General features: G+C 40.4%; 1 protein-coding gene across 2 annotated transcripts in view; it reads right to left on the reverse strand.

The window, feature by feature from the left end:
• The window catches only part of POLR3A (RNA polymerase III subunit A), a 56,684-nt gene that overhangs the window by 22,947 nt on the left and 7,626 nt on the right, over positions 1-26,111 (reverse strand). For both annotated transcript variants that reach the window (XM_075000044.1, XM_075000043.1), the window contains exons 5-20: positions 24,872-25,026; positions 23,181-23,420; positions 21,320-21,482; positions 20,964-21,100; positions 20,261-20,364; positions 19,311-19,452; positions 18,665-18,805; positions 17,010-17,079; positions 15,766-15,893; positions 12,859-12,997; positions 9,035-9,199; positions 8,573-8,745; positions 6,818-6,929; positions 5,345-5,463; positions 3,040-3,177; positions 551-721 (exon numbers count right to left, since the gene is read on the reverse strand). In XM_075000044.1, the coding sequence (XP_074856145.1) occupies positions 551-721; positions 3,040-3,177; positions 5,345-5,463; positions 6,818-6,929; positions 8,573-8,745; positions 9,035-9,199; positions 12,859-12,997; positions 15,766-15,893; positions 17,010-17,079; positions 18,665-18,805; positions 19,311-19,452; positions 20,261-20,364; positions 20,964-21,100; positions 21,320-21,482; positions 23,181-23,420; positions 24,872-25,026 (2,297 nt within the window). The remainder of the gene's footprint in view (positions 1-550; positions 722-3,039; positions 3,178-5,344; positions 5,464-6,817; positions 6,930-8,572; positions 8,746-9,034; positions 9,200-12,858; positions 12,998-15,765; positions 15,894-17,009; positions 17,080-18,664; positions 18,806-19,310; positions 19,453-20,260; positions 20,365-20,963; positions 21,101-21,319; positions 21,483-23,180; positions 23,421-24,871; positions 25,027-26,111) is intronic.

A 26,111-nucleotide genomic window follows, 5' to 3' on the forward strand; every position in this document is an offset into this window, starting at 1 on the left:
GTCTTAGGCAAGGTAAATTATGAACATTCTGCAAACATGCAGAGATGTTCAACAAATCACGCCTTTCACAATACCATATTAGGCTTAGAAATAGCAAAACAAGGCTCTCTTCTTGTGAGCTGAAAATCCAACAACCCAATACTGACGAAACAATTCACATCATCACTGTGTGCGGCAAGGGTCCAATCCATCACACAATTAAGTCAACAGTAATCCCACCACTGACTTCAATGGGCATTGGGTCAGGCACTAGTAGTATGCCAACACCTTACAAAACTCCAAATGCTTATCTATTCACTCAGTTTCAAAGAGATATAAAATTCTTTAGTTAAAAAACCTGAAAAACAGTCTTGGAAGAGCTGGTAGGAAATTGAGTTCAAAAAGAAATCCTTATAACATCATGGTATTTCTTTCTTTCGATCACAAATACTATTTAATGCTTCTGACAACTAGAAAGCCCAAACATATTTGTAACAGATGATTTCTGTGAGAAAGACCCCCCCGCCCAAAAAACAAAAACACCAAAAAAAACAAAGCCAAAAAACCTTACTCTGATATTGTCCAGGACACGCTTGAATTCCAAAGGCTCATCTTTCCCTTCCATAGCGGCAGGATCTAAGCCATCTCCCCCATAAATGAACTGTATAATATCACCAGTAGAACTTCTGACAGTCAGATCATATTGAGAGCAAAGATCTTCAAGAGATTTCACCAGCCGTCTCTGAAAAAAGAAGTAGTAGTAAAGGGGGCTGGTTTTTAGGAATATCTATATTCGAGTTACAAAAACCTACAGAATGTGGCACCGGGGGGGTGGAGCTTTCATATATACATCATCCATAAGATTTCATTTTATCTTCCCCTAAGGACAAAACAATTCAGCAATTAAAAAAATATCAAAGCCACATGAACATCCGCGAACTGTCCTGCCCACATAACACATCATCTAGTTTTTACACAACTATATATGCAAACACAAAATGTGATCACCATTAGAACCTGATGCTGCCCAAATTCATCTGGAACTTAAAATTACAAACATGCCTTCAAGAAAATGCCTTCTTAAATCATGAGTTTCTCTAATGAGCTTTGCTTCTTGGATTTTTTTTTTTAAATGCGAGAACATAGGAGACATTGTCACGTACGCTGTTTTGTAAGATGAAAAAAAGGGCAGAGACAGTTAAAAATGCATGTTTACCTCAATTTACATTGAAATAGTAACAAGGTCCTTAAGATGAGAATGCAAACCTATATTTTAACAAAAAGCAGTACGCAATGTCTTTTAGAACAAGACCCCAGGTTTCCAGCCTTTAGCCAAAAGGAATACTATCTAGGGGTAACCCACAGGAAAATGCATGTCAAAGGCTGACCCAAGGGGAAGGTAAGCCAGAGCATCCTGATGCAGCACTTGGATAAGAGACAGGTCAGCTAGAGGCAGAGTTCCGGATGCTGACAGCACCCTGAGCTGTGCTGCCACAGCATACTCAAGCTCCATCCCTTGGCACGGCCCCTGCTTCCCCAAGGATCTGTTGGCTGGACAAACATGGTGACTGGGCCTTGACTCCTGCATCTCCAAGTTACATCCCTGCTGTTAGCCCCCTATACCTTTTCATGTACCCTCCACCCTGAGCTCCCCTCCATATGCCCCAAACCCCTGCTCTGCCCCCTTAAGGGGGTTGTGATAGGACAGTGCTTTTAAGAAATTTAAGTTACTTTCACCCAAGGATGACTGAACTCTAAAAGATAAGGGTTAAAAAATTACTGCAAATTTTCTCATCTAAGATAACATATGAAACAGCATATAAACTTAATTGAAACTTTGGCAGCAAAGTTAGTGGAAGTGTACTGGGGTCATCACCAAGTGTACTGGGGTAGTAACCAAGGCTCTTTAAACGGCAGAGTGTGGCTGATTTGCTAATAGGATGCTGGGGTCAGAGGTGGTGGGCTAGGACTAAAGCTATACACAGATACTCAGAGTGCCCTGCAAGCAGTTTCAAATGGCCTAGGTGGCAGCTACAGCAAGAAAATATTGGGAAGCACCCAAGGTTGGAAGACAGGTAGAGACACAGCACCTCACTTGTCTGCACCCCAGAACGTCATACCTTCGAAACAGGGTCACAGATTCACCAAAGTACATGGAATCAAATGCCTCATCATAAGAACATAAGAATGCTTACAATCTTAAGCGCTTTAGTATGTGAATTTCAAGAGCACTCACACTGGGCTTCCCTCTGATTAAAATCAATGGGAGAATTCCTATTTACCTAAAGAGAAGCAAAGTCAGACTGGCCTTAAGCTACTTTTGAACAAGATTGTACCACTTTAAAATTAAGTTTTCACTCTTGTACTGATTTGAGGACTATGGGGAAGTGAGCAGGTGTAAGCACGCCCATGGGTAAGGCCTCTGCCCCAGCCTAGCAGGAGGGGCCACTGGACCCAGCGTCAAGCGAGTTCTTGGGACAAATGAGAAAAACTAGGGATGGTTGGTGAGGGCCATCTGCTTGCCTTACTTGAGTAGTCCCACTGAAGATACTGAAATTGCTCTTAAGTAAAATAAGGAGGAGGTTTGCCCCAGGACAGTCCATGATTACAACAGGATGATGGCGACAGTTTTATTTTTCTTATGATGGTTTAAACCAAGCGCCTGAAGTTTCAGCTGTACCATTTTGGTTCCTTACTGGAAAAAAGGCTAAGACACCAAGGCATCATCACAGGCGTGTGATTAAAGGCCTGATGTGCTGAGATACTCCATGGCATCAGATCTTCAGTAACCAGAAGAGCAAGTGAAGGCAACTGCCACTTTGCAAACCTGGATCCTTATGAACAAGGGTTTCTCACTGTACTCAGAATGTAAGACAGACAATCACACTCCTGTGTCACTTAATGAAAGCCCACTTTAGAAGTTGAATGATACACTTTCCAACATCCAGCACTATATGAATGAGGTCTAAAAGCATATTACATTAAAGATATGACTGACAACCATAACACTCTTGCTGCACCAAAATTATTGTACATCTCTAGATCTTTGTCAAGCATTACCTGCATATATCCAGTTTCGGCTGTTTTTACAGCTGTATCAACTAGACCTTCCCGACCAGCCATTGTATGGAAAAAGAACTCAGTAGGAGTCAAGCCAGAATAGAAGCTATTGGCAACAAAGCCTTTTGCTGCTGGAAGCTGGACAGTGAGGAAAAAAAAAAGTTCAGAAGACATTGTACTATACAACCTGTAAGTATGTGATACAAAAAACATTTACATATAGAAAAACATTTACTCTTGTAGGCTCTATGCACTCACCTGAGTTGCAATTTGGTTGGAGGCCACTCACTTTTGAGAAGGGAGGGGAAAGTATGGCAGACACATGATTTCTATGGAACTTTCTCAACCTGTCCCTATGGACCACAGTGTACATAACATGGTTCAAAGTGCTGAAGCTTCTAAATCTATTCAATAGCTTATTTTAGCCATTGATGAGGGTCTGGTTAATAGACCTTACACTAGAAATGGGGAACCCATTTGGGTTCGGGGGGCTACTGACCCACAGAAAATCAGTTGAGGGTAGGGTGTGTGTGTTACACATGTTAGAAAAACCCCTCAGTGAGGTGGCCCCCAAATGAGAAGCAGAACTAAAAAAAATAAATAAAGACACTCCAGCCCTGCAAAGCAGGGAGGGGTGCTAGTACTGGTGCAGGTGAGGAGCAGGGCTCTGTGCTAGTAGATTTTTTGGAACTCCCCTAGGCTCAGGAGGGAATCAGAACTAAGGGGTTTAGTGTGTGGTAGGGGGCTGCCAGTGAGCAGGCTGGGGACGGGGGTTCAGGTCTGGGTAGGAGGTAGGATGCAGGAGAGGACTGGGATGGGGGGGTCTGGGAAGAAGAAATAGACCAGTGGGACTTGGGTGCTTACCTGGCACAGCTCTGGGAAGGGGGAAAAACAGATCACTGCGCACTACCCTGTGCTTGCAGGCACCGCCCGCTGCTGCTCTTATTAGCTGTGATTCCCAGCCATAGATGCAGTGGGGAGTAAAGCCTGCAGGTGAGTGCTAGCTTTACTGTGCTGTTATTCCCCTCGCCTAGCCACACGGGGGAAGTAGGAGGAGAGGGATGGAGGAACAGCAGCGTGCAGAATCGTTTTCTCCACCTGTCAGGCAGAGCCAGCCATGTACGAGTTTTAGCCCTGGCTCCCCACTGTAGGAAACGGGGGTAGCCCCTAGTCTTTTTGACCACATCAAGGGAAGCCAGGGTCCAGATTCAGCCCACACACCACAGGTTCCTCATACCTGCTTAACACAAACTTTGCAAAGCCATCTTACAAGTTTACTGAGCTGACCATAAGATTGTCTGGCACCTTCTTTATACTATTCCTAATCCCATCACTACTATCCAACCCAGAAGTCATTCCTGTATTCTGTGAAGCAGAGAAGTGGGGAGAAAGGGTAAAAGAGGTTGAGAAATTAAAGCTATGACATTTTTCCCTATGTAAAGTTCACAGAATTCATAATCAGGTGTATTTCTTCCATAAAGAAACTACAGCTTCAGATTACTGGACATCAGTACATAACCTTCTCTCTCCGTTAGTTACAACTGAGCCCTGAATGTTAATTAAGTGACCTGAATACCGTGATCTGCTGAGATATATTTTTTTTAGGGTGGAGGGAGACAGAGTTCAAGGATTGCAATATTGACACTTTACTCAGTAGTGGACTGATACCATATTTTAAACGGGCAGTCTGAGACAGCACTGTATTAACATGAGACAGTTCTAGTCCCTTGACTCTGGAAACTGATACTGCACAACAATATTGAAAACTATCATATAGTTGGTAATATTATTTGTCATCCTTTATCTGTTCTATAGAGAATTTAGGATTCCAGAGTGATGCAGATGAGACCTTTCACATGCACTAAAATTTTGAAATTCATCAAAACAAAACCAGCAGCAGAGCACCTATGAGAAGTCTTCGTGCAATGAACCAGTATTGAAGAGACAAGAAAAAAGGCAAAGATTAAGGGAATCTTATTGCTTGTAAGCAATGAGAAGTATGAATGTACCCTCAGTGTTATTATTTCAACTTATTTAAAGAAAAGGACCATTTGGCAGAAAAGGCAACCAGGAGTTAAAAGTGTAGCTGTTAAGGTTCAGGCTAATGAGGATTCTTGGAAACAAATGCAAAGAGCTCCCCACCGTGACCTCCCCATTCAAAATGTTGTACATGAACTTTATGACATTACCCTGATCCTTAAAAGTGGTCACTTAATTAGGGAAGGAGTGAGTAATGAGTCATCTGAACTTCTTCCCAGTTTGTGAATTGATTTCACAAAATCCTGTTTTGTACACAGCTACTGACCTTACAGTGCTTCTCGAAGTGAGGCAGAGACCGATTTTCAAAACCATCAGGCACTCGTGACCCACTGATGGCCTGCTGTCCTACACAGGCAATCATCTGGGATATGTTAATGAAGGAACCTGGAGAAAAAGACACAGCATCATAGCCACTTATGCAGAATCCTTGTTTAAAGTGGAGATGCACGGCACACCACTTACAAGGTCAAAAATATGTTTTAAATGTGCATCAGTGAATAAAACTTCATGACAAGAATCAGAGGGGTAGCTGTGTTGGTCTGTATCTGCACAAACAATGCGAAGTCCTGTGGCATCTTACAGACGAACAATTTCTGGGGCATACATGACATGCATCCGATGAAGTGGGTCTTTGCTCATGAAAACTTATGCTCCAAAAATTCTGTTAGTCTATAAGGTGCTACAGGACTTGTAGTTTTTAAACACACTTCAGTTATTTCTCCTACTCAGTTAAATTTACTTTCACAGCCCAGAGATACCAATCAAAATTAAGTCATCCCTATAAGAATACCCCTTCGCCAATCAATTGACCTAGTTTTCTCTAGAACATGGATCTTAACTACATTCTTATTTGATTACAGGCATTATAGTATTTGTTATAAAATCTGCAACCTAAAATCCACGATTGTTAATGCCATTTGTTATTATTTCATTGCTCAATATCTTGTTTGTAGCTGATGGATACAATATCAGCTGCTTTAAAAACTATCTTGAATTCAGCACCTTGAGCTTCTCTGCAGACATGACATCATTTGATTAACACCTTCTGACAACAGTCAAAATAACACAGACAAATACATGGCTTTCACTTTTATCCCAAAGTATTTTTAAATAATAAAACTTCATCTTGGGAAGTGCTTCCTTTTTCCAGTAAAGATGGGGAAAAGGAAGCCGAGAGTGCAACTGACTTGGCTAAGGTCACAATGCATGAGTGATATAGATCAGACAATATCCAAACAAAACTAAAAAAACAAAACAAAAACAATTATTCAACTGATCTTTAAAAGCAGAGCAGTGGAGACTACGAAAACAGAATATGAGATGGAATGACTTGATAATGGCTGTGGAAAGTGTTCCCAATTATGATCTTTTCTGATAATTATCCAGGGTAAAATAACGCTGCAAAATGTAACATGTCTTATTCTTGTATTTCAATAAGATTCCTGGGGCACCTAAGGTGTTACATGGAGGGTCTTACCGTATATAGAGCAATAAAACTAAATTAACAAAAGAAAGGATGGTATTGCACTTGAACATTTACAAGTCAATTAAAAAAAGCTAGCTTTATATTCTCAAAGTACTGATACTGATACATGCACTATATCTAATGCTTACACAGCTGCATATTTTAGACAAAAAACAGACTACATAATGTTTAACAGAAAGGCAGAACAAGCATTTAAGAGCAAATTATGTAGGCAGCAACTCCATGCAATACCATTTACTTCACTGATCTTACCTTTAGAACCACAGAGAGCCATAATAAGGGGACTGTTACTCTTATCTAGTTCTCGGAGACAGGCACTGCCAGCGTGGTCTCTGATCACAGAGAGTTCTTTAAGGATTAATGCCTAAAATCAGAGTTTAGACATTTAATATTAGTAACATAATACACACATAGTATACTAAGGCTAACCACCAAAAATCAGCAGCAGTATTCACTATGAAGTCTAAAATAACATCCAAAAGGCAACCAAAACCTTAATAAGTTAAACAAGAGGAAGTTACTCACCTTGTGCAGTTAACAGGGGTTCTTTGAAATGTCCACAAGCATATCACCCAAAGAAAAAATTGTACTTTATAAAAGGGCATGAGAATCTTAGTGAAATGAACCACAGAATGGGACATGCCCTATAGACTGGCAATTTTTGTAAAAAAGGCAGTAAATAAATTTATTAAAGATAATCACAATACAAGGTGTATTTGGTTCGTGTGTCAAATCTATGTGCCCCTGTTTTATAACGTATTGGGTGCAAGCATTAAATTTAGTCATGTGATTTTACTACTAATCTCTACTTTGAGAACAATGGTGAAACTTTTTTTTTTGTGACCAGCATCAGACTTGATGACTAGCAAGGTGACATCCTATTTTAGTTTTATGGAGCTTCAGAACAGTGACTAAGCATTTCTAGAAATTGACAAGGACGAAGAGGACAAAGGCTTGAATTGGTTAGAGAGGTGACATTTATACCTCCACTCAGGTGGTTTAAGTTAGGCACATATTTAAGTATAATTTCTTTCCCCACATTTTTTAGACATGGTCATATTTAGAACTTGTTGCATATTATATAGTCTATTTATCAAACACCACTGATAGCCAGCTTGTAAGAGCTAGTATTTTTTTTGACAGCCTTGTAAGTGAGGCAAGCAGCAAACAAGGTCAAAGCCAGCCTGACATGAGTAAAATGTTGCTTTAAAATTACCTTACCAAGTAAACATGTTTACAACAGCTGTACAGGACAGTGGCAGATGTTTTTTAAAAACAAGATGTGCATAAAAATGAAGAATAATGCAGCTATAAATTATGTTACCAAAAGCAGCTATAAAAAATGGACTGGAAAGTCCCGAAAACACTCTATGCAGAAAGACAGGTCAAAATGGCCTTGTCAAAATATACATAATAGTGTACAATCAACCAAACAAGAGAATGCAACAAAAAAATAACAAAATCTTAAATACCAATTAACGTTCATACACAAGTATTGTAAGATATTTAACATTCATGACACTTCACGGTGAATGGAAGATAATTTATGATTTGTAATATGGATGTCTGATAAAATATAACAGGTTACAACCAGTGTTCCCTCTAACTTTTTCCATCCACGAGCAGAATAAATTGTGTTGTGTCCCAAGGCAAGTGCAGCCGTGCACCACCAATAGAAACACATGCTGCCCACTGTGGGTGTCCTGCTAATTAGCTGGGCAGAACCTGACTGCCTCTTGGATGGCTGCCCAAGTATTCAGCTTACAGCGAATACTGGTTATAAGGGAGCAGTCAGAATTTCACAGGGAAAAAAAATCCATCATGAAGTAACTGTCCATGACTTTTTTTTGAGTATGTCTGCTACTTTGTACTTCAATTCGAATATTTCTAACAGCAAGGTATGCTTTCAATTGAAATAAAAGTTTGATTTAATAAACCTGAGTGTCTCAGTGTCTGGTGTATGGCACTCTGATTCACTGCGATTTCAATGAATGGAGCACCACTCACCTCCAATGTCTCTTCTGCAGTACAGCCAGGCTGTTGCTGCAGCTTGCCAGTGTTCAAAGCTTCAATGTACTCATCACATTTCTTATAGCCAGCATTCAGAAGTTCATATTTAGCTTTCAGCAGCCCCTGTCCTGGAGTTACATCACCAATCCCAATTGAGAAGCCGCGATTAGCTAGTGTACAATTAGAAAAAGAAAGATACTTTTAAATATGTTCAGTTCACTGAGTTCTATGGAGATCATTTCTTTCCATTATATAGCATTTGCAAATGCATCTCCTGAATTAAAGACAAAGTTGTGAACAGATGCACTTATTCCATTTTCATCAACTCAGTATCTTATTGATTTTTCTTGGTTGGAACAGGCTACACAGAATGGAAACCTCCCAGAATTTAAGGTACATTTTCACAATCAATCAGTGTTGTTTTACGATAACAGAGCCCCCCCCCCACCAGCTACTTACAAAGATAAACAGGAGCAAGCCTCGCTAGCCGTGACATAGCATCTGCAGCCTCTACCTGCCCCCAGTCTCTCAGCAGAATGTAAAAGATATTGTTCTTCGATCCAGATCCTAACGTTCCTTTGTCCATACTGCCACTCATCAACTCGCTATTCTGGATTGTAACATCTGGAGGCACAAAGGAAAACATTGCAAACCTGATATCCATGGAGTCCAAGAGCTTAATTCAGGTTACAAGTCATTTAATAGAATTTAGTCATCAATATATTAGCTGTCAAAACAAAAAACCCAACCTCCACACACATTTATTATGCCTGTAGAAGCATAACACTAAAAGAGTCAGTGTCTCCAGAACAATTCCTCCCCGAAACTCCCATTTCCCACATATTTACTTCTTTTTCCCAGGTAAATTCCTGAATTGCCATATTTTCTTCTATGGAACAGCTGCAGCACATAATTTAAAAACATTAATGCTGCAAATTTTAGTATTCTAGATGCACACAGAAGAATTAAAGTTAATGAAAAGCAATTAAGTTTTCTAAGATGTATCAAACTAGTCCACTTTTGCTAAGTTTCACAGGCATGAGTGCAAATCAGTTCAAGCAGTTTCCCAGGCAAAAGCCACAATTAACTGATAAAAGTTTTACAAAAACAAAAAAGCAGTCATGAAGCACTGTACAAACTAACTAAATTATTTTTTGGGTGATGAGCTTTCATGAGACAGTCTCCCCATCTTTGATATAGTGATCTCATGCAAGTCACTCAATATGCAGTAAGTAATTTCTTCCCCCCTTTACCCCACCTTCTGTCCTATGTAGCCTATTTGTCAGGTTTTCACTTCATATGTTTCTATCTTTCTGTTAAATTCTCAGTGTGCCAGTTTACTTTCTTCAAAATGTCCAGATCTAGAGATAATGGGTCTACCCCATGAAAACCCATCACCTAATAAATTATTTTGTCTGTCTTTAAATGCTATATGACTGCTGTTTTCTTTTGTTAGAATGCAGACTAACATCTACCTCTCTGTAACTGATAAAAACGTTATGTGACTGCAGTAAGCAAAAAAAAATTTGAGAGAGTTATTTAGAAACAAGTCAGCAACTAGGCATAACACCACCAGAAAAATCAAGTCCTTAATGTTTTGGATTAAGAGAGTTATAGAATTTCAGTGAGACAGCAGCATCTCTCTACTTAAACAACTTTCCAAGATTTTGAAAAAGCTTTGCTGCACCTCACCTTCAGGGGTACATCTTTAATTTAAATGATGTGCTAGGCTATGACTATTTAGTTAGAAATGTACCTTTAAGATTAGCATTTTAGTCTTGGGCTGAAAGCTGTACTCTATTCTTCAGTTGACTTTTGGTTCAGGAACAAAATATTATATATTTTTCTTTCAGGTAATAAAAACATTACGTTTCTTTTCAATATGAACTTTAGCCAGCTACTGTGTAAGAAAATAAGCAAATTTATACACGAGCACTCCAATATGCTCCATTAAAAGGAAGGGAGTGGATATGTAAATAGCATTAAATCATGGCAGTGTCTGTGCTCACTAAAAGGTAGGAATCAGTAAGCTGGCATGTTAAGTACTCCTACTGTGGGCACAGCTGTATATGCAGAGCTGTGCTTTGGGCTGATGATATAGCGCCCGCCCTCCACATGCCAAGTAACTTACAGCAGTAAAAGCACAGTTTTAGTGGTGTAACTGCATCTTTACGAGGACTTATACTGCAGCTATGTGGGTCACATCTCTCACCTTCACATGCCCCACCCTCAAAGTAACATACCTGTACAGCTGACATGACCTATTGTTTCATTTATTTTTAAAAAAACCTGGAGTTTCGATAAGCACCTTCAAAGTTCTATCACATCCCTCTAATTTCTTTATATTGTGGAAAAATTTTCTTGGGTTTATACTGCTCTGCTCCCTAGCAGTTATTTGATGGTCAAGAAAAAGGTGGTAGGGCCTGAGAGAAAAACCTTGCCAAGGACAGAGATTTTTCTGGTTACAGAAATGGTTAACTGTGGACTTTTGGTTCAACAGGCCCTCTCTGCAGCCAGAGTGGTCCTGAGGAGCTAAAGAATTGATCTCTGCCCAACCTGGGCTCCTGGCTTCTACAGAAGCTGAAATGGATATAGCTAGAGATACAGGAACTCTTCAAGAACCACAGCAAGCTGGTTATTCCTTCTGACAGCTCGCTGTGCTTATACCCAGGCACTCAATGATGCAGTCTTGGATCTATCCTTGACTTATCTCTTGCCTTTGGACTGCCATGATTTATTCAAGTCTTGTCAGTTTCTGTACACATTGGGCAGAAGAGTTTCTACTGCCACAGCCTTCTTTTACCAGGCACAACAGACTCAAAGCCTACTAAGGATCATAAACATTGATACTGACAGCTTTCAGGACCACCAAAGGAAATGTACTTCTGTCGGAAAGTCATAATTATTTATTACTCCAGATTATGTTTTAGGTATATTAAATAATATTTTGTCAGGTCTTATTTGATTATAATACAATAATTTTAATTGAGAATGTAATAATTAATATGAATGTTACTGTTTTAGAATTGTATTAATAGTTTATAAAATTTGACGTGTAAAATTATTTGCTCATATATAATAATTTTTTATTTAAATAGATTTAAAAAGGTACTCCGTGCCCTGGCTGGGTCCCTGAAGCTAGAGCGGCCAACGGGTCTCCCAGCCCCGTGGCTGCCAGGGTTTCCCTGGCTGGGTTCACGGTGGCTGGAGCTGCCGACTCCCAGCCCCAGGGCTCCTCTGGCCCCAGCAGGGTCTCCAGGTCTGGAGCTACTGCCAGGGCTCCTAGCTGCAGGGGTTCTCCTGACCCTGACCAGGACCCAGCCCCAGGGGCTGCTGGGATTCCTCTGCCCTGTCTGGGTCCCTGAGGCTGGAGCTGCTGGTGGAGCTCTGTACCCAGACAGCTTCCAGCCTGGGCTGCAGAAACAATTCATCTGGATAATATGTTTGACATTCTTGTTTTATGCTGAGTTCCTCTCTTTGCCTGGGCTCCTGTAACCATTGCCTCCTTTCTAGCTTCCATGACTCACCCATTTTGTGCAAGGTGAGCAGCAAATCCATCTTCCCTTTCTGCTAAAGCTCCCCTGTTCCCACACAGGTAATTCAATTCCCGCTCCACAATTTTGTGGCTCTACATGCCCTGCTCCGATCCTCCACCAGTCCCCTCACTTCAGTCCTTTGTCATTCTCCACCCACACCTGATCGGTCTCCCACCTCTCTGCTCTCTATCAGTCGAATGGCATCTTAAGAGTTTGCACTGTCCACTCAAAGCCCATTTTCTCCCACTGCCTTGCACTTTGATCCCAATTTTAAAAATACCAAAGAAAGTGTAATTTGCTCCCTGTAAGTAAGCAACTCTGTTTTCGAACAGTCTGCTTTTCTTACCATCCTCCTTTGCCTTGCTTCAAGTTCAAAATTAGCTCTTTTTTTGGGGGTGGGGGGGAGGGGGACGCATAATCTTTGCCCTATCTCTGTATGGTGTCATAAAAAGCTCAGTGGTCTTTTCTTAATGATGTTCTTAATGATGTATTTCTGAGAAAATAACTTTTGAGAAATTGCCTCTTATGTATATGAAACAAACATTCATCACTTCCTTGCATTTTACACTCACATTCTCATGGCCACTTCTGAAAATAGTATTTAACCGCATTTTCTCAATCACGAACACCACTATGATCTTGTGCAGTTACCCCACACTGACCCATAAGAAGTTATAAAATAGTCAGTGGCATGAATCTGTTGTTATGAACTCATAATCAAGGCGGCGAGTGGTCAAGAATACTCACAAGAATCGTTGATACACAGATCTTCTCCTCTGCCACAGTACTGTTTTCCCTTGGTTCGGAGATTGGCTTTCACAGGACAGTCATCACTAGGTTTGAGAATCAGGCTGAAGACCTGCTTTCCTGTCCACAGGGTTACTGGCTGAAGACAAAGGGAAAGAATGAAAAACAGAATGATTTTGATAGGGTTGCAGTACCAAAACAGCCAGCTTCTATGTGCTGATCTAAAAATGGTGTTTACCACATTGGTGGAACCACCTGTGCCACTCATGTTTGGTGGGAGGGCTGCTATCATTCACATAAGTGAGAAGAGACATCCCCAATACCATGAGGAATTAAGGCTTCATTATTTTTGGATGCAGGACAGAAGACATGTACAAAACCCCCTCCACATCACCATTTCTCTAATGTTGGTTGAAATCAATGTGAAAAAGTGAAGATGTAGATGACTGCTATCTCCTCTTCAGCCCCCACATTTAGGGGCTGTGAATCTAGTTTTTCTTGTTCTGTACATAGTGATTTTGTGAATAAGCATGCATTTGTCTAAGAGAGCACAGTATTGTATATTTAAGCCAGACAAAAATGCAACCAGCCAATATAAGCAGCTGACAGACAACTAAATCTACAGTTATTTGGCAAAATGGAAACTGTTATTGTCACAGAATCAGTTTGTTATTGCAAATGAAAACCTTAACCTTGCCTCACAACTGGCTTCCAATAAATGCTTTGGCCTTTGCCTTAGATGGCTATTATCTTTTGATGTTGCAATTCCACTCTACTCTGAACACAACAATTATACTTGCCAGCATATGAATATTTATCAATTTCAAGATCACAGTATACATCGGGGTCAGCAACCCCGACCCTGGCACGTATGCCACTCCTGGCATGCAAGCTGATTTGGAGTGGCAGACGACAGGAGCTCAACTTTGCCTCTTCTCTCTGCATTCAGCACGGAAGGAGGTGGGAGCCCCAGCCGCAGTGCAGGGCAATCCCATGCACCCCATCCCCCGAGTGCGGGGCCAGGGCTGGAGTGCAGGGGTCACAAGAAGGCTACTCTATAAGTAGGACTATTAGTGATTTTAAAAACTATCACCAGCTCTTGGACTCTCAGAGGTCAAAAGGTCAAGTTTTGGCACTACACCTGGAAAAGGCCACTGACCCCCGTACACATGTTCATTTACATAATTCTTTTATTCATCAGAAAACCACACTGCATGGATCAAATGCCTCTACACCACTGTGAAAAAGTGTACAATTATCTTCTCCAGACACACACACACTGGTTATGTCTAAACACCATGTGAGCAACTTCTGTATGGCATCAATTAAGATTACACAGCTAAGTAGGAACATAGGCAGCAATGGAGCAGAGCTCTTCCATGCTATACTACTTACAACCCAGATGCTGCTCCCCAAGCGCAAGCTCCCACGATACCCAATTGTCCCCACAATCCTTTTGACGGTTTCATTGTCTTAAATGTTCTAGATGTGCGCATGTTGCTGCTGTGTATTGTGGTGAAGGCACTGAGGAAAAATCAGTAGGAATAAGGGGTGGGCAGGAGGTGGTAGATTCAATGGCAGAGTGGAGGATCCCAGCAAAGGTGGCAGCAGCTAAAGCATCAGTAACGGATAACCCATTCAAGTTCTGATGCACCAATCTGCAGCCCTGTTAACAAGCTGGGACTGTCATGGCATCTCTTATTGATCAGCCCAATAACGGGCTCTTCTTTGGCTCCAGAGTGACTTCTTCCAGGTGATGTTTCACCAGCTGTTAACTCTTTTTTCCCTGTTCTCTACCACACTGAATCAGGTCTCATGTCCCTTGCAGACCATGGTGCTCACTGCCCTGGGTACTGCTCTGTGGCCACACCCACACCCTGGGGTCCTCTCCTTCTGAGGACTTGCCTCAGTGACCCACTGCTGTTTGTCATCTAGCCCCTTCCCTTGGGACTAAATGCAGTCTGAACTGGACTCTTCACGATTGGAAAGTGTGATTGGACCTGCTGCTTATTCCTGCCCTGGCTGCTCCTCACAGCCCCTGCCACTGGGCCTCAGCATGGGACTTATTCACACCCAGATCCTCTGGCTCGTCAGGATTCTCCAGCACTGCTCTGTCCAAGGTACCCGTGTTAGCAGGCAGCTGGGTTGCTCTCCCTCTCTGGCTGGTAAGAGAGTGAGTTCCTCCTCCTCAGGAGCCCTGATTGGCTGCCTCAAGCCTGCTTGTGACTGGCTCTCAGACCTCCCCCGGGGCTATTTTTCCTTACATGCCAGTCTGGAGCAACTACACCACCACAAGCACCCACGAACTGATGTGTCAAATCCTCTTGCCCCCATCCACCTGGGATCAGCGAGCACTGGAAAGTACCGGCTCTGAGGTGACTATCACCTGCATTCCAACCCCTCATACCTATGGAAAAAACTTAACATCTATATTGCTGGTTGAACAAGCTTGTTCAGGTTTATCAGATGAGTGCTCCCCATCTTCCAAACCACAGAAGTTATGGGAAGGCAGGAGGGAGGACCACAGCGTGTCCTCAACCTGCTCATCTACAGAACTGGCTCAGTGTAGTGGACAGCCAAAGCATGACTGCTTGGGTCAGACAGACAGCATGCTGCACCATGCTCGATACCCTCTCTAGATTCCACCACTTCTTTCTCACCTGGCTCTGATAGACGATCCTCACAGCACTATTGCTTAATCCATTGCTAAATTAACATAGCAGCAGCAGCAAGCCTTACTGCCACAGACATACACAACAGGTTTACAGCACAAATAACCATTCTAAGAATAACTGTAACCAAAATTCTGCCTTTTGGTATGAGGATGGGTCAAATATACAATGTATTCAAGAGCAATTATGGACAAACATCTTTGAAACCCTTTAAAAAATTAACAGGATCACAGACCTTTAAGATTGCTGGAGGTGGAAGGCGAACTTTAATCTTCTCATCCTTGCCAACCAGGACAGAAGCAATAATTTGACAGGCCTTAGCTCGGTCAAAAAAGGTGTCTTTTAGTGTGAGAAGATAGGCACCTGAAATACAAAAAAGGTTAACCTGTTAGGCTGAAGTGGAATTTAGAAATGATTGCATGCTAAGCATTATTCTAACTGCTAGTCAGTCAACTGACACAAGAGATGACAAAAAAAAACAAACCACACACGTTATGTTGGGCAGGGCTGGATTAAGGGCCTACTGGGTATGGAGCTGAGAATTTTTGATGGGCCTACACTACACACTAGAATTCAAAACAACAATTTTTATGAATTCATAATTTTAATAAAAAAATCTCTGAAGAGCCAAAATGTCTAAAATGTTACTTTTTCTTGCTTTACGACTTGCAAAATGTTAAGTTACAGGATCTAAATCCAATTTTTATGGGCCTATTCTAGCAATGGGCTTGGACCATCAGTTCCCTCAGTCTCCTCCTTTATAGGGCACTCATGTGAGGTCTAAGTTCTTGCCTGGACTTATGATTTTGAATGGAGGCTTGGTCCAGAAATTTAAACACTTAAGAATTAATGTTTTCATTTTACATTTAAACTCTAAGATCATCTGAGAATTGCTATTAAACATCCTCTTCCTTACGTCTCTGAGCACTACTGTATCCAATAAACATTTTCCAGAATATTAAATAATACTGCAGACACAAAAGTGACACCATTGACTTTTTTAATCTTATAAGTAACCCCTGGCTGCTAGATCACAACTGAAAAGTTCTGTGTAGCATCAATTTAATTGTTTCATAGCTGGGGGATCCATTTTGATAGGTCTTGCAACAGGGCAAAGAAAAACATTTTTAAGAAGGTGACAACTTGGTTGCAAACTCACACATGCTGTGAAGGGCCTTAGACAGATACTCTTTTTATCATTCTGAGTGAACTGATAAACTTTCAGATTAATAGTTCTAAAACAATTTGGTTTGTTCTACTTATAAATTAATATGGGGCCATTATTCATCATGCATCTGACAAAGTGGGATTTTGGCCAACAAAAAACTTATGCCCAAATAAATCCGTTAGTCTTTAAGATACTACAGAACTCCTCATTTTCATAGGATATCACTGATTTAAAAAAAAACAAAAAAACAAACAAACAAACAAAACATTTAAGTTACACACACATCTCTAAAATGACCCTTACATACAGACCAGTAAGAAAATCTTGAATAGCAGCAATCAAAGGCTCTCCATTTCTTGGTGTTACTAAGTTTGCTTTGGTCTGTAGAACGTAAGAAAGAAAAATAAGAATTACTTGAAATATTCTTTAGAGAAGATTAACTTGATATACACTGTAATTGCAATACGACTGAAAACAAACCTTTTAAGAAAGGGCCTACTCACAGTTTGAATGTTAGGATTTATTCTAGCCTATAGGACAAAATCTGTAAATTGGAGAAATCTTTGGTTCTAGACCTCTCCAGCACCTTGTTAATATATAAACATGTAAGCAATGCATTGGGTTAGGGAAAAACCAAGGCAGATATATACTCCCTTGCAAGCTGTGTGCTCAGCACCTGCCATCAGATCAGGGTATCCAGAAAGGTGGCATATAAACAATCAAGTTTTACCCATAAAAGAAAAATGGTAGTCAAATCAGGCACATTTGGGAAGTTACTTTCTGATAATTTCTGGTGGAAATCAAGAGATGCCAGAAAGGTACATTCCCAAACACACAATTAAAATTGCAGAGACAATGTGCCATTAATAGTGGTACACGGCTATTTAGCAAGACTGTCAAGTCGGACCCTAACAAATCTTAGGTCAGAGGAGAATGAGTAGTTTCTACTGATGTAGTGGTTAAAGTGAGTTAGTCAAGTTACAAGTACAAGGGATAGTATTGCTGGTAGCTCTTGTGGTGACCCTATCATTGGTCTGTTTCATTAAGTGCATACATTGGCCAACCCCTCAGTTCTTTAATCTGATCTACATCCTGTGTGGCTGTAGTTTTGGCAGCTTGAATAGATAGGAGACCTACTAGATCTTCAAGCCCCTCCCAAGAGTAACTGCTAGGCTGGAAGTGAAGTAATTGTCAGTGGTCTACCTTATAGTTAGAGCCAGTGTTAGGGTACAGAATAAGTCTCCTCAGTAGAATCTCCTCAGACACACCTGCCACTCTTTTACATGAAATTCAATAGCCTAAGTTCAGGTCTACATTCAAAATTTGGTCGAGATATAAAAAGCCCTTAAGTGAACAATCCACACCCCTGAGCACCATAGCTATGCCAACGTAACCGCCTATGGGGACACAGATAAATCGATGGAAGAAAGCTTCCATCAGCCTAGCTACTGTCACTCGAGAAATTCCTTCAGGAACTGAAAACCTTACCCCACTGCAATAGTTTGCATGTACACTGTGGGTTTACAGCAGCGTGCTATGGCATTGTAATGCTGCTGTAGGTCATGTCTACGCTATGGATACAATGTCCCAAACTACTTCTGAAAAAAGAACTCACTGGCCCCACTGTTGTCTTATCAGTTGTGAAGGGAGATTAGATGTGGCCAAAGACAATGGCTCATTCAACAACAAAAGCCTCTTTTATGCAGCATGTGACTACAGGAAGATATGCACCCAGCACAAACCACACTTGCGGAGAATATTAAGTAGGTTTCAATGTGATGCCTCTACTTCCCTTTAAAACTCCCTGGGCTTCTGAAAGTTTCCTTGCCATAATACAAGAACCTAATAACCACCCGGTTGCAGAATATGGCATGCAGATTTCACAGGAAACAGGAAAATACAGGGTGCTTGTGCAGAAATGCAATATCACATTACCACCAGCCAGACAGTAAGATGCTGAATTTACCCCCATAAGAACCAATGCTTCTGCTTTGGCCTCCTCTGTTTGTGGAAGATGAAGGTTCATTTCATCTCCATCAAAATCAGCATTATATGGTGTGCAAACACATTCGTTAAACCTGAAGGTCCTATGGGGTTTTACTCTAGCCTGCAAAAGATAAAAAGTGATGCTGCAGTTACTATGAACCATGCTGAATTTACTAATTTGAATGTTGTTCCCTTGAAAACTATGATTTTACATCTATTTAAAATACCAAAGACTCTTGAGATACTAGATCTAACGCCTTGTTTTAATATACACAGAAACTAGTGGCAGCTCATCAAGCCACAATTCAGTTAAATTAATTTACTAGTGCAAACATTACTTGCAAAGTACAAGATAGAGCATGTTCTTAAGAATCAGGGCTCTTATGATCACTGCAAATTTTGTTGTTTTTACATCTACAGCTATGTGTATATACACACACAAATGTAAACATCAGTGGAATTTGAACACTGATTCATATGCACAAATGCAAAACTATTTGTCTGAATAATTTCCATGTACTGTTTTAAAATTTAAAAAAAAATCATTCAAGTTTGACTGTGAGACTTACAAAACTAAATCACTAAATGTTAAAACTGTATGATAGCCAGGCTGTGCGCATACTCACTATGTGAGCCATGATGCTCAGTTTGTGCAGAGACGGCTGTCGGTTGAACAGAACTATATCTCCATCTATGAGATGCCTCTCCACAATGTCACCATACCTGAGCTCCTGTGCCATCTTCTCACGGTTTCCGTATTTCAAAAACCTGCCCAAATCAAAATCCCACAAAAAATGAAAACTAAGAAAAATGAAGACAACTAAAGAGCATCCCTTTATACTCTGAGGTCTTAAAAAGTCTCCAGTGACAACGATTTCAAACCAGACATGCAGTCTGCAAGTTTATTAAAACTTTAACAGAGCATCTGTCAGCCAGTAGAACTGAGGGCCAATGTCTTTCACATAAGTTTTAGATCAACAATGATGTCAGTCTAATATCAAAAAGATACCGCACAGTTGCACTATCAATTACCTAATAGCTTATTCTCCATGGCAAAGGTGGATCATTCAGTAAAGAGATCATAACCATCAAAATAAATGTTTTTAGAGAAACAAGCCATCAGTAAACAGGCATATATGTTCCACATGTAGCAATCCAATTGTAGTTTACTACCAACAATAAATGAATCTATGCCTACCAAAACATTCTAACAGGAGGATTTATCTATGATTACATTTGTTTCCACAAGATACCTGTAGGTAACAGAATACCGTTTTATTCTTTATCAAAGATGACTGAAAACAAAAAACTACAATGAATGATCTGCTGGTTTGTTTCAGCAATAAAATTATCAGATGGTGGTAGTCAGTTTTCCTCTTCCATCCTTGGGCAGAATAAATTGTGTTATGCGCACCAAGGCATGTGTGGATGTGCACCACTAATAGAAAAACATGGTACCAGCTGTGAGCATTCTGCTAATCAGCTAGGTGGCACCTGAATCTCTCCTGGGTAGCTGCCCACCTTACAGAGAACATGGGTGGTGATAGGTGGAAAGTGAACCTTCACAGAGAAGTACCTTTTCATTTGTGTGTGCCTCTGCTGAATGAAATTGGCTCCAGGGTGAACTTCTGGACCATTCCGTACAAGTTTCCTCATAAAATTTAGGTTAGCTTTGTTCACCTGCAACATGAAGGTACTGCTTAGAAACAGCAAACCATTTTAATATTACCTGCTATTCCTTGAGCTTATGCTTTGGGACTTTGATTTCCATCATGATTGCCCCCTCATACTTTAAGTTGCTGAATGGAAGGGAAAAGGAGAAAAATACAAGCCATTCTATGGAGGCAAGACTGTTGACTGAATAGGAATGAACAGCTTCTGGCCAAATTCACAAATACAAGGAAGGTTGAAAAGCTTTCTAAAAATGCAGGGATGATTTTTTTTTTTTTTTTTTAAAGAAACAGTGTCAACTCAGTCTTCACTCTGACACAACGTGACATGTAAAAAGCCACATAAAAATTTAAAACAGATGGGACAAAACAGTCTTGGTTGCTTTTGAGGACTGTCCCTTCATGTCTTCCTCTTTTCAATGGACAAAGAGATGTACATCTCTATGACATTCTGGCACTGAGGGACCTGAGCACCTGAAATGTCACACCATTTTTCCCTGGCACACACTCTATGGAATCTTTTTCTCCAGTCATTTGACCATCACAATGGACAATGCAGGTATCTGGAGGAAAGTGCAAGAAAAGAATTTCAGTTTTACATAAACTTACTTTTTCAGGAAATGTTAATATTTTTGCAACATGAACAGGCACAGCCACTTCATCTATTCGTAAGTTGGGGTCAGGTGAAATGACAGTCCTGCCCGAGAAGTCCACACGCTTTCCAGACAGATTGCCTCTAAACCGACCTAACAAATAAAGCAAATTACAACTAGGCGGGAAAAGCAAACCCTTTACAAAATGGCACTTGAGAAAATGCGTAATAGGCACATCATACAGGGAAACTTTGTTAGCTTGATCTACCAACACTGACCTGACCGCCCTGCAGTGGAAAACATTTTGGCTAAAACACCAAACAACATTTAAAAAGCTTTTGAGTGGGGGAAAAAGGTAGAGGTTAGACTTACCCTGCTTCCCTTTGAGTCTTTGAACAAAACCTCTGGTCCATTTCTTGGGTGCCATGTTAAGAGGAATCCCTGAGAGCTCACTGTTAATGTAGAGGGCACACTGTAGCTGGAGGAAGTCCCAGTCTTCCATTATCATCTGCGTTTTGGCTCCTGATATCCTGTGCTAAACAAGACAATTACCCATTTCAGAAAACAAGTGTAGCGACACACACAAAATTGACATGGAACAAATTTTCAAAAAGCTTTGCACCATATTAAATGACAAAGGCTACAAGCCATTGGCACTTTCTCCATACAAAACAGTGGGCCACATTCTACTCATTCACAAGGTTGCAAATATGTAACTCAACAGAACCTGGCAAAAGCCTTTTTCGTGCTGGCAAGGTCAGGTTCTGATTAATGACAAACTCAAGGATTTGTGCTCATTTGGTTATCTGACCATTTTAATACTTGGAATGTATAATACAAAGATCATGCTGTGGAGAGAGTATGATTCATTAAACATGACTAACTTATCAGAGGGGTACAAAATTTCACTATGTTTAGTCCTCTCTTGGATGAAAACCATCACTCACGGCTTCACATCAGCATCTCTATGGCAGGAATTAAGACGGAACAACAGGTTAAGTCAATATGAGGCTAGCCTTCTATTACACAACGTCTTGTAGAGCAGGTTATAACCAAGAGCTAGTTTCTCTCCTTCCCAGGGGACCGCACAGAAAACCTAGATGGGCATTTGCCATGGTGGAAAAAAAAACAGGACACAAAGGGCTAGTTCTGGAGAAGTGATAAACAAGTGTCTCAACTGTTCTTCAATTTAAGCTTTTATAAAAAAGTTTCTAACAGTAAAGACTGCAAATAGAACCGTGAAAGCATGACCTGATTGTTACCAGTGTCTGAGTTTTCAGAGAACCAAAACAATAAGCTCTGAGCTGGCAAGTGCCCCATTCATTTCAGTAGGTACAGTTTTCTTCACAGATTTAGTTTCAGTGGGCTAATGGACTGAGGTTTAGCTTACACATGTTCCTAATTAATTTAAACTAAACCAAAGTCAATCTGGTAGAACTCAAAAACGGAAACATGCAATCCTTTGCAGCAGTTAAAAAAAAATAAATTGGTGAAATTCTATATGCAGACAAGGCCAGTAAGCTGCTCATTTTGGATAGGCTTTTAAGATCACATGGAAGAACAGAATGAGAGGTGAGAAGGATAACTTTTCTGAACTCTGGTAAATACTGGCCTGTGGCTAAAAGAAGGTAGCAGTGCTGCACAACGCACAACAGATCTTCCAGCCAAGAGACAGACTTGACAAACTCTAGCATCCCTTTCGGTCCTTAATGAAGGAAAAATGGTAACTGTGACTTGAATTCTTAGGAATGAGGGCTGGGATAGAGTAAGAGGGAAAAAGAGAGACAGGGGCCTATTTAATATCAAAAGGGAAATTGGAAGGGCCTCCTGGCAAAGAGAGAGAGAGAGACACAGACATAAATAAGAAATCACAAAAATGAAGAGAAGTGGGGGAATGTTTGGGCATGTGAACATTAATTATGTCCTTGTGTGCCAATCAAGCACAACATGAATTGAAATTGAGAAATATTAAAGGCAAATCAATTAGTCCAGTCCATGTTTAGCAGGTGTCTTGTATGGTTTGTAATGCCAAGAGATAAACAGAAAGCTCCATTCTGAGTCCAGCATTCTTACGCCATTTCACACAGAGCCAGATCGTGAAGCTGCTCCTTATTCTGACATCAAAATCAATGCAACGACATCAGCCAAGCAGCAACAAGTAAAACCAACTACCCTCGAGTCTAATACAGACTTATTTTGACAAGCAGCAACAGGTACAGGCAGGGAGGCTTACCTTTTTGATTACATCATTCAGGAAAATTATCTCTGTAAGCTTCATCGTCAAGTCATCTTCATTGGTTCCAGACTTCAAGTCGCTTACAACAGAGGGCCTGATGCACAGTGGAGGTACCAGGAGTCGTGTCAGGATCAAGTCTGAAGGTTTTCCTGCTTCTGGGTTCATCAGAAGCAGAGGGATATCTTCTGCTGGGATTCGCTTAAAGAGGTGCAACACCACTAAAGGAGTCAAGTTTTCCTGCAAAATTCAGTGAAGAAAGTCACTTCACAACCTTCAAGGGCATAATAGTTCATTTTTGGCTACATCATGTTACAATTTACTGTACTTGCCATCCTTCTCTACCTATCACACAAGTAAAAATATGGTTTAAAAAACAAACAAAAAGCAAGCATAGAATAAGTTATTTTTTTAAGGCAAACAAAACAAATTTCTCTTTTGGTTTATTTATTTAGAAATGCAGTTCCAGCAAATATGGCTTGTTGAGGAAAACAATCTTCCCTTACACTATTTTCAGCTTAGGTTTCTCTTTGTAGTTTGTTACAGAAGTCTGTTTTCTATGGCAAGAGGAGTATTTCCTAATTACTTGCCAAAGCAACACAATCAACTTACAATGTCTGCAATAAAGTAGAATAACCACATTTCAATTACTAGAGTTCACAGGGATTACAGCACTATATCGTACATGGATTTCACTAAAGTTTAACTATTTTTTAAAATCTTTTTTCCCTTGAAGGAAGACAATATTGACATACTTCAGATTAATCAATTAATAGCAAGCTTGCAAGTAGTGCCCGTGTTTTGTAAAGCCGATCTGTCGCAATTGGAAGGATTCTTCATCACAATATTTTCTACTTGCATCTTCCAAATATTTATGCCAAGAACTGGTTGATTGGGTAAAATGCCTAGGGAAACCCCCACACAATGTCAAGCTCAGCAAACCCACACAACTATGTGTTCCTGTACCATTCTTTAGTCACTCCTTCCTATCCAGGTCTCAGTTGTTCTGTCATAAACAGTTTATGACTATTACAAATATTCAGGACAGTGACTCATGGTAACTTTCTCCAGAGATAGTCTCAAGTAGCCTAAATTTCTTGTCCCCTTTCCATCACCATGATTTCAACACTAAAATTTGCTCTCTGATGGACACTGATACTATTGGACAAGGAGCAATGGGCTTAAACTATAGCAAGGAAGGCTTAGGTTGGACATTAGGAAAAACTTCCTAACTATCAGAGTGGTTAAAGAATGGAATAAACTACCTAGGGATGTTGTGGTATCTCTATCACTGGAGATATTTAAGAGCAGGTTGGACAGACAACTATAAGGGATGGTCTAGACATTGCTTGCTTCTGCCGTTAGGACAGGAGGCTGGACTCAATGACCTCTCAAGGACCTTCCAGTTCTAGAGTTCTATGATTCTATAGCAGGAGCATCACTACCCTTTACAGGCAGAAAAAGTATGTACCACAATAAACTTGACTAGTTAAAGATTCTGCTCCTTGCAGAAACATTAACATCTCCTTCATCCAGGTAGTACTGCAATTGCTCTTCAAATCTTCATCTCCATGTACACAAAGGTAGGACCAGCACCAGTCCTTTACCCTCTACATGAAATATTTCAGCAGTTCAGGAATTTATGCATCAAAATTGGCAGAATATTCAAGCACTGTCAGACACTCATTCACCTGAGCTCTTCCCAGTAAGGATTCTACTTCTTTGTTATGTTCTATGGCAGTTTCAAAGGACTGAAGGAAACTGGATACTGCTTGATCCACCACTTTTTTATTGGTCTTGTACTTCTCATGGATTATCTTCAACAACCCACACTTCTTTACAGTACCTGCAAAAAGATAACGTTAAGGAAAAAACAACTTTTGAGCTATTCTAAATATTTTTAAACTAAATATTTCCATGAACACAGCATTGGGGGGAAGGTGCTGGTGACCCTCCAGATACCAATTTACTCTGTTTCCAGGAAAAGAGGAGCAACAGCTGCAGCAATGAAAGTTTCCCCATGTTGCCTGGACAGAGGACCTCAGCTGTGACCTGGGCTACTTCTGAGGATGAATTGATGATTCATTCTGTTTCTCTTCCACCACTCCTCAACATTGGTAGGAGTTATTGCAAAGTAGATGCTCTTGCGGTAGGAACTGGATCGAAGTATACCAATTAATTTCATTTGTAAGTCGTTCAGGTAGTAGTTTTTGATCTTGACTGCAAATTTTAGCCTGTGACTTAACTGTATAGAACATTACCATTATCTGTTCTTGACCCAGTTAGTCCTTGGGGGTAACACTGAGGTTTTCCAGGGAGTATATCAACTCATCCACGTATTTGCCTACTTTTACAACTGGCTACATAAAAACACGAGTAAAGTTGGTACAATCTAAAAGTTCATTAAGGCAATTACTTGTTTTACTGCTTCATATGGCTTATGCTGAAATGTAAGTACAATATTTCTAGCCCAATTCATGTATTTAATAATGAGATTGTAGAAAGTCAGCAAGTTTTCAGTAGTAACGTTCTGCGACATTTTTGCATATTTTTGTAAGTAAGTAGTTTTAAGTGAGATGTCACTTGGTGGAATGTGAAACAAATCTGACTCCTAAAAAGGGTACTGTAATGTGGACAGGTTGAATGGCACGTTTCAAGACCTCAGATTATCGTAGGACCAAGTTTCTCAACTGGCAGTATGCTACTTGGGTATGTGAAAGAAGTCTGGCAATACTTTTTCTTTTTTTAAAAGGGTGCTTTACAAAAAAATGGTAAAGAAACACTGCTCTAAAACTCTGCTGCTCTACAGTAGTCACTGAAAAAGAGGGCAAACTGATGTGCATAACGAAACCAATAAAACTACAGTTAAAACCCGCCAAATCGTTTAGATGTTGTATTGACTGGAATAATTTCAAAGAACAAGAAATCCCC

This window comes from Carettochelys insculpta, chromosome 7, assembly GCF_033958435.1.
Source record: "Carettochelys insculpta isolate YL-2023 chromosome 7, ASM3395843v1, whole genome shotgun sequence".
Taxonomy (NCBI): Eukaryota; Metazoa; Chordata; order Testudines; family Carettochelyidae; genus Carettochelys; species Carettochelys insculpta.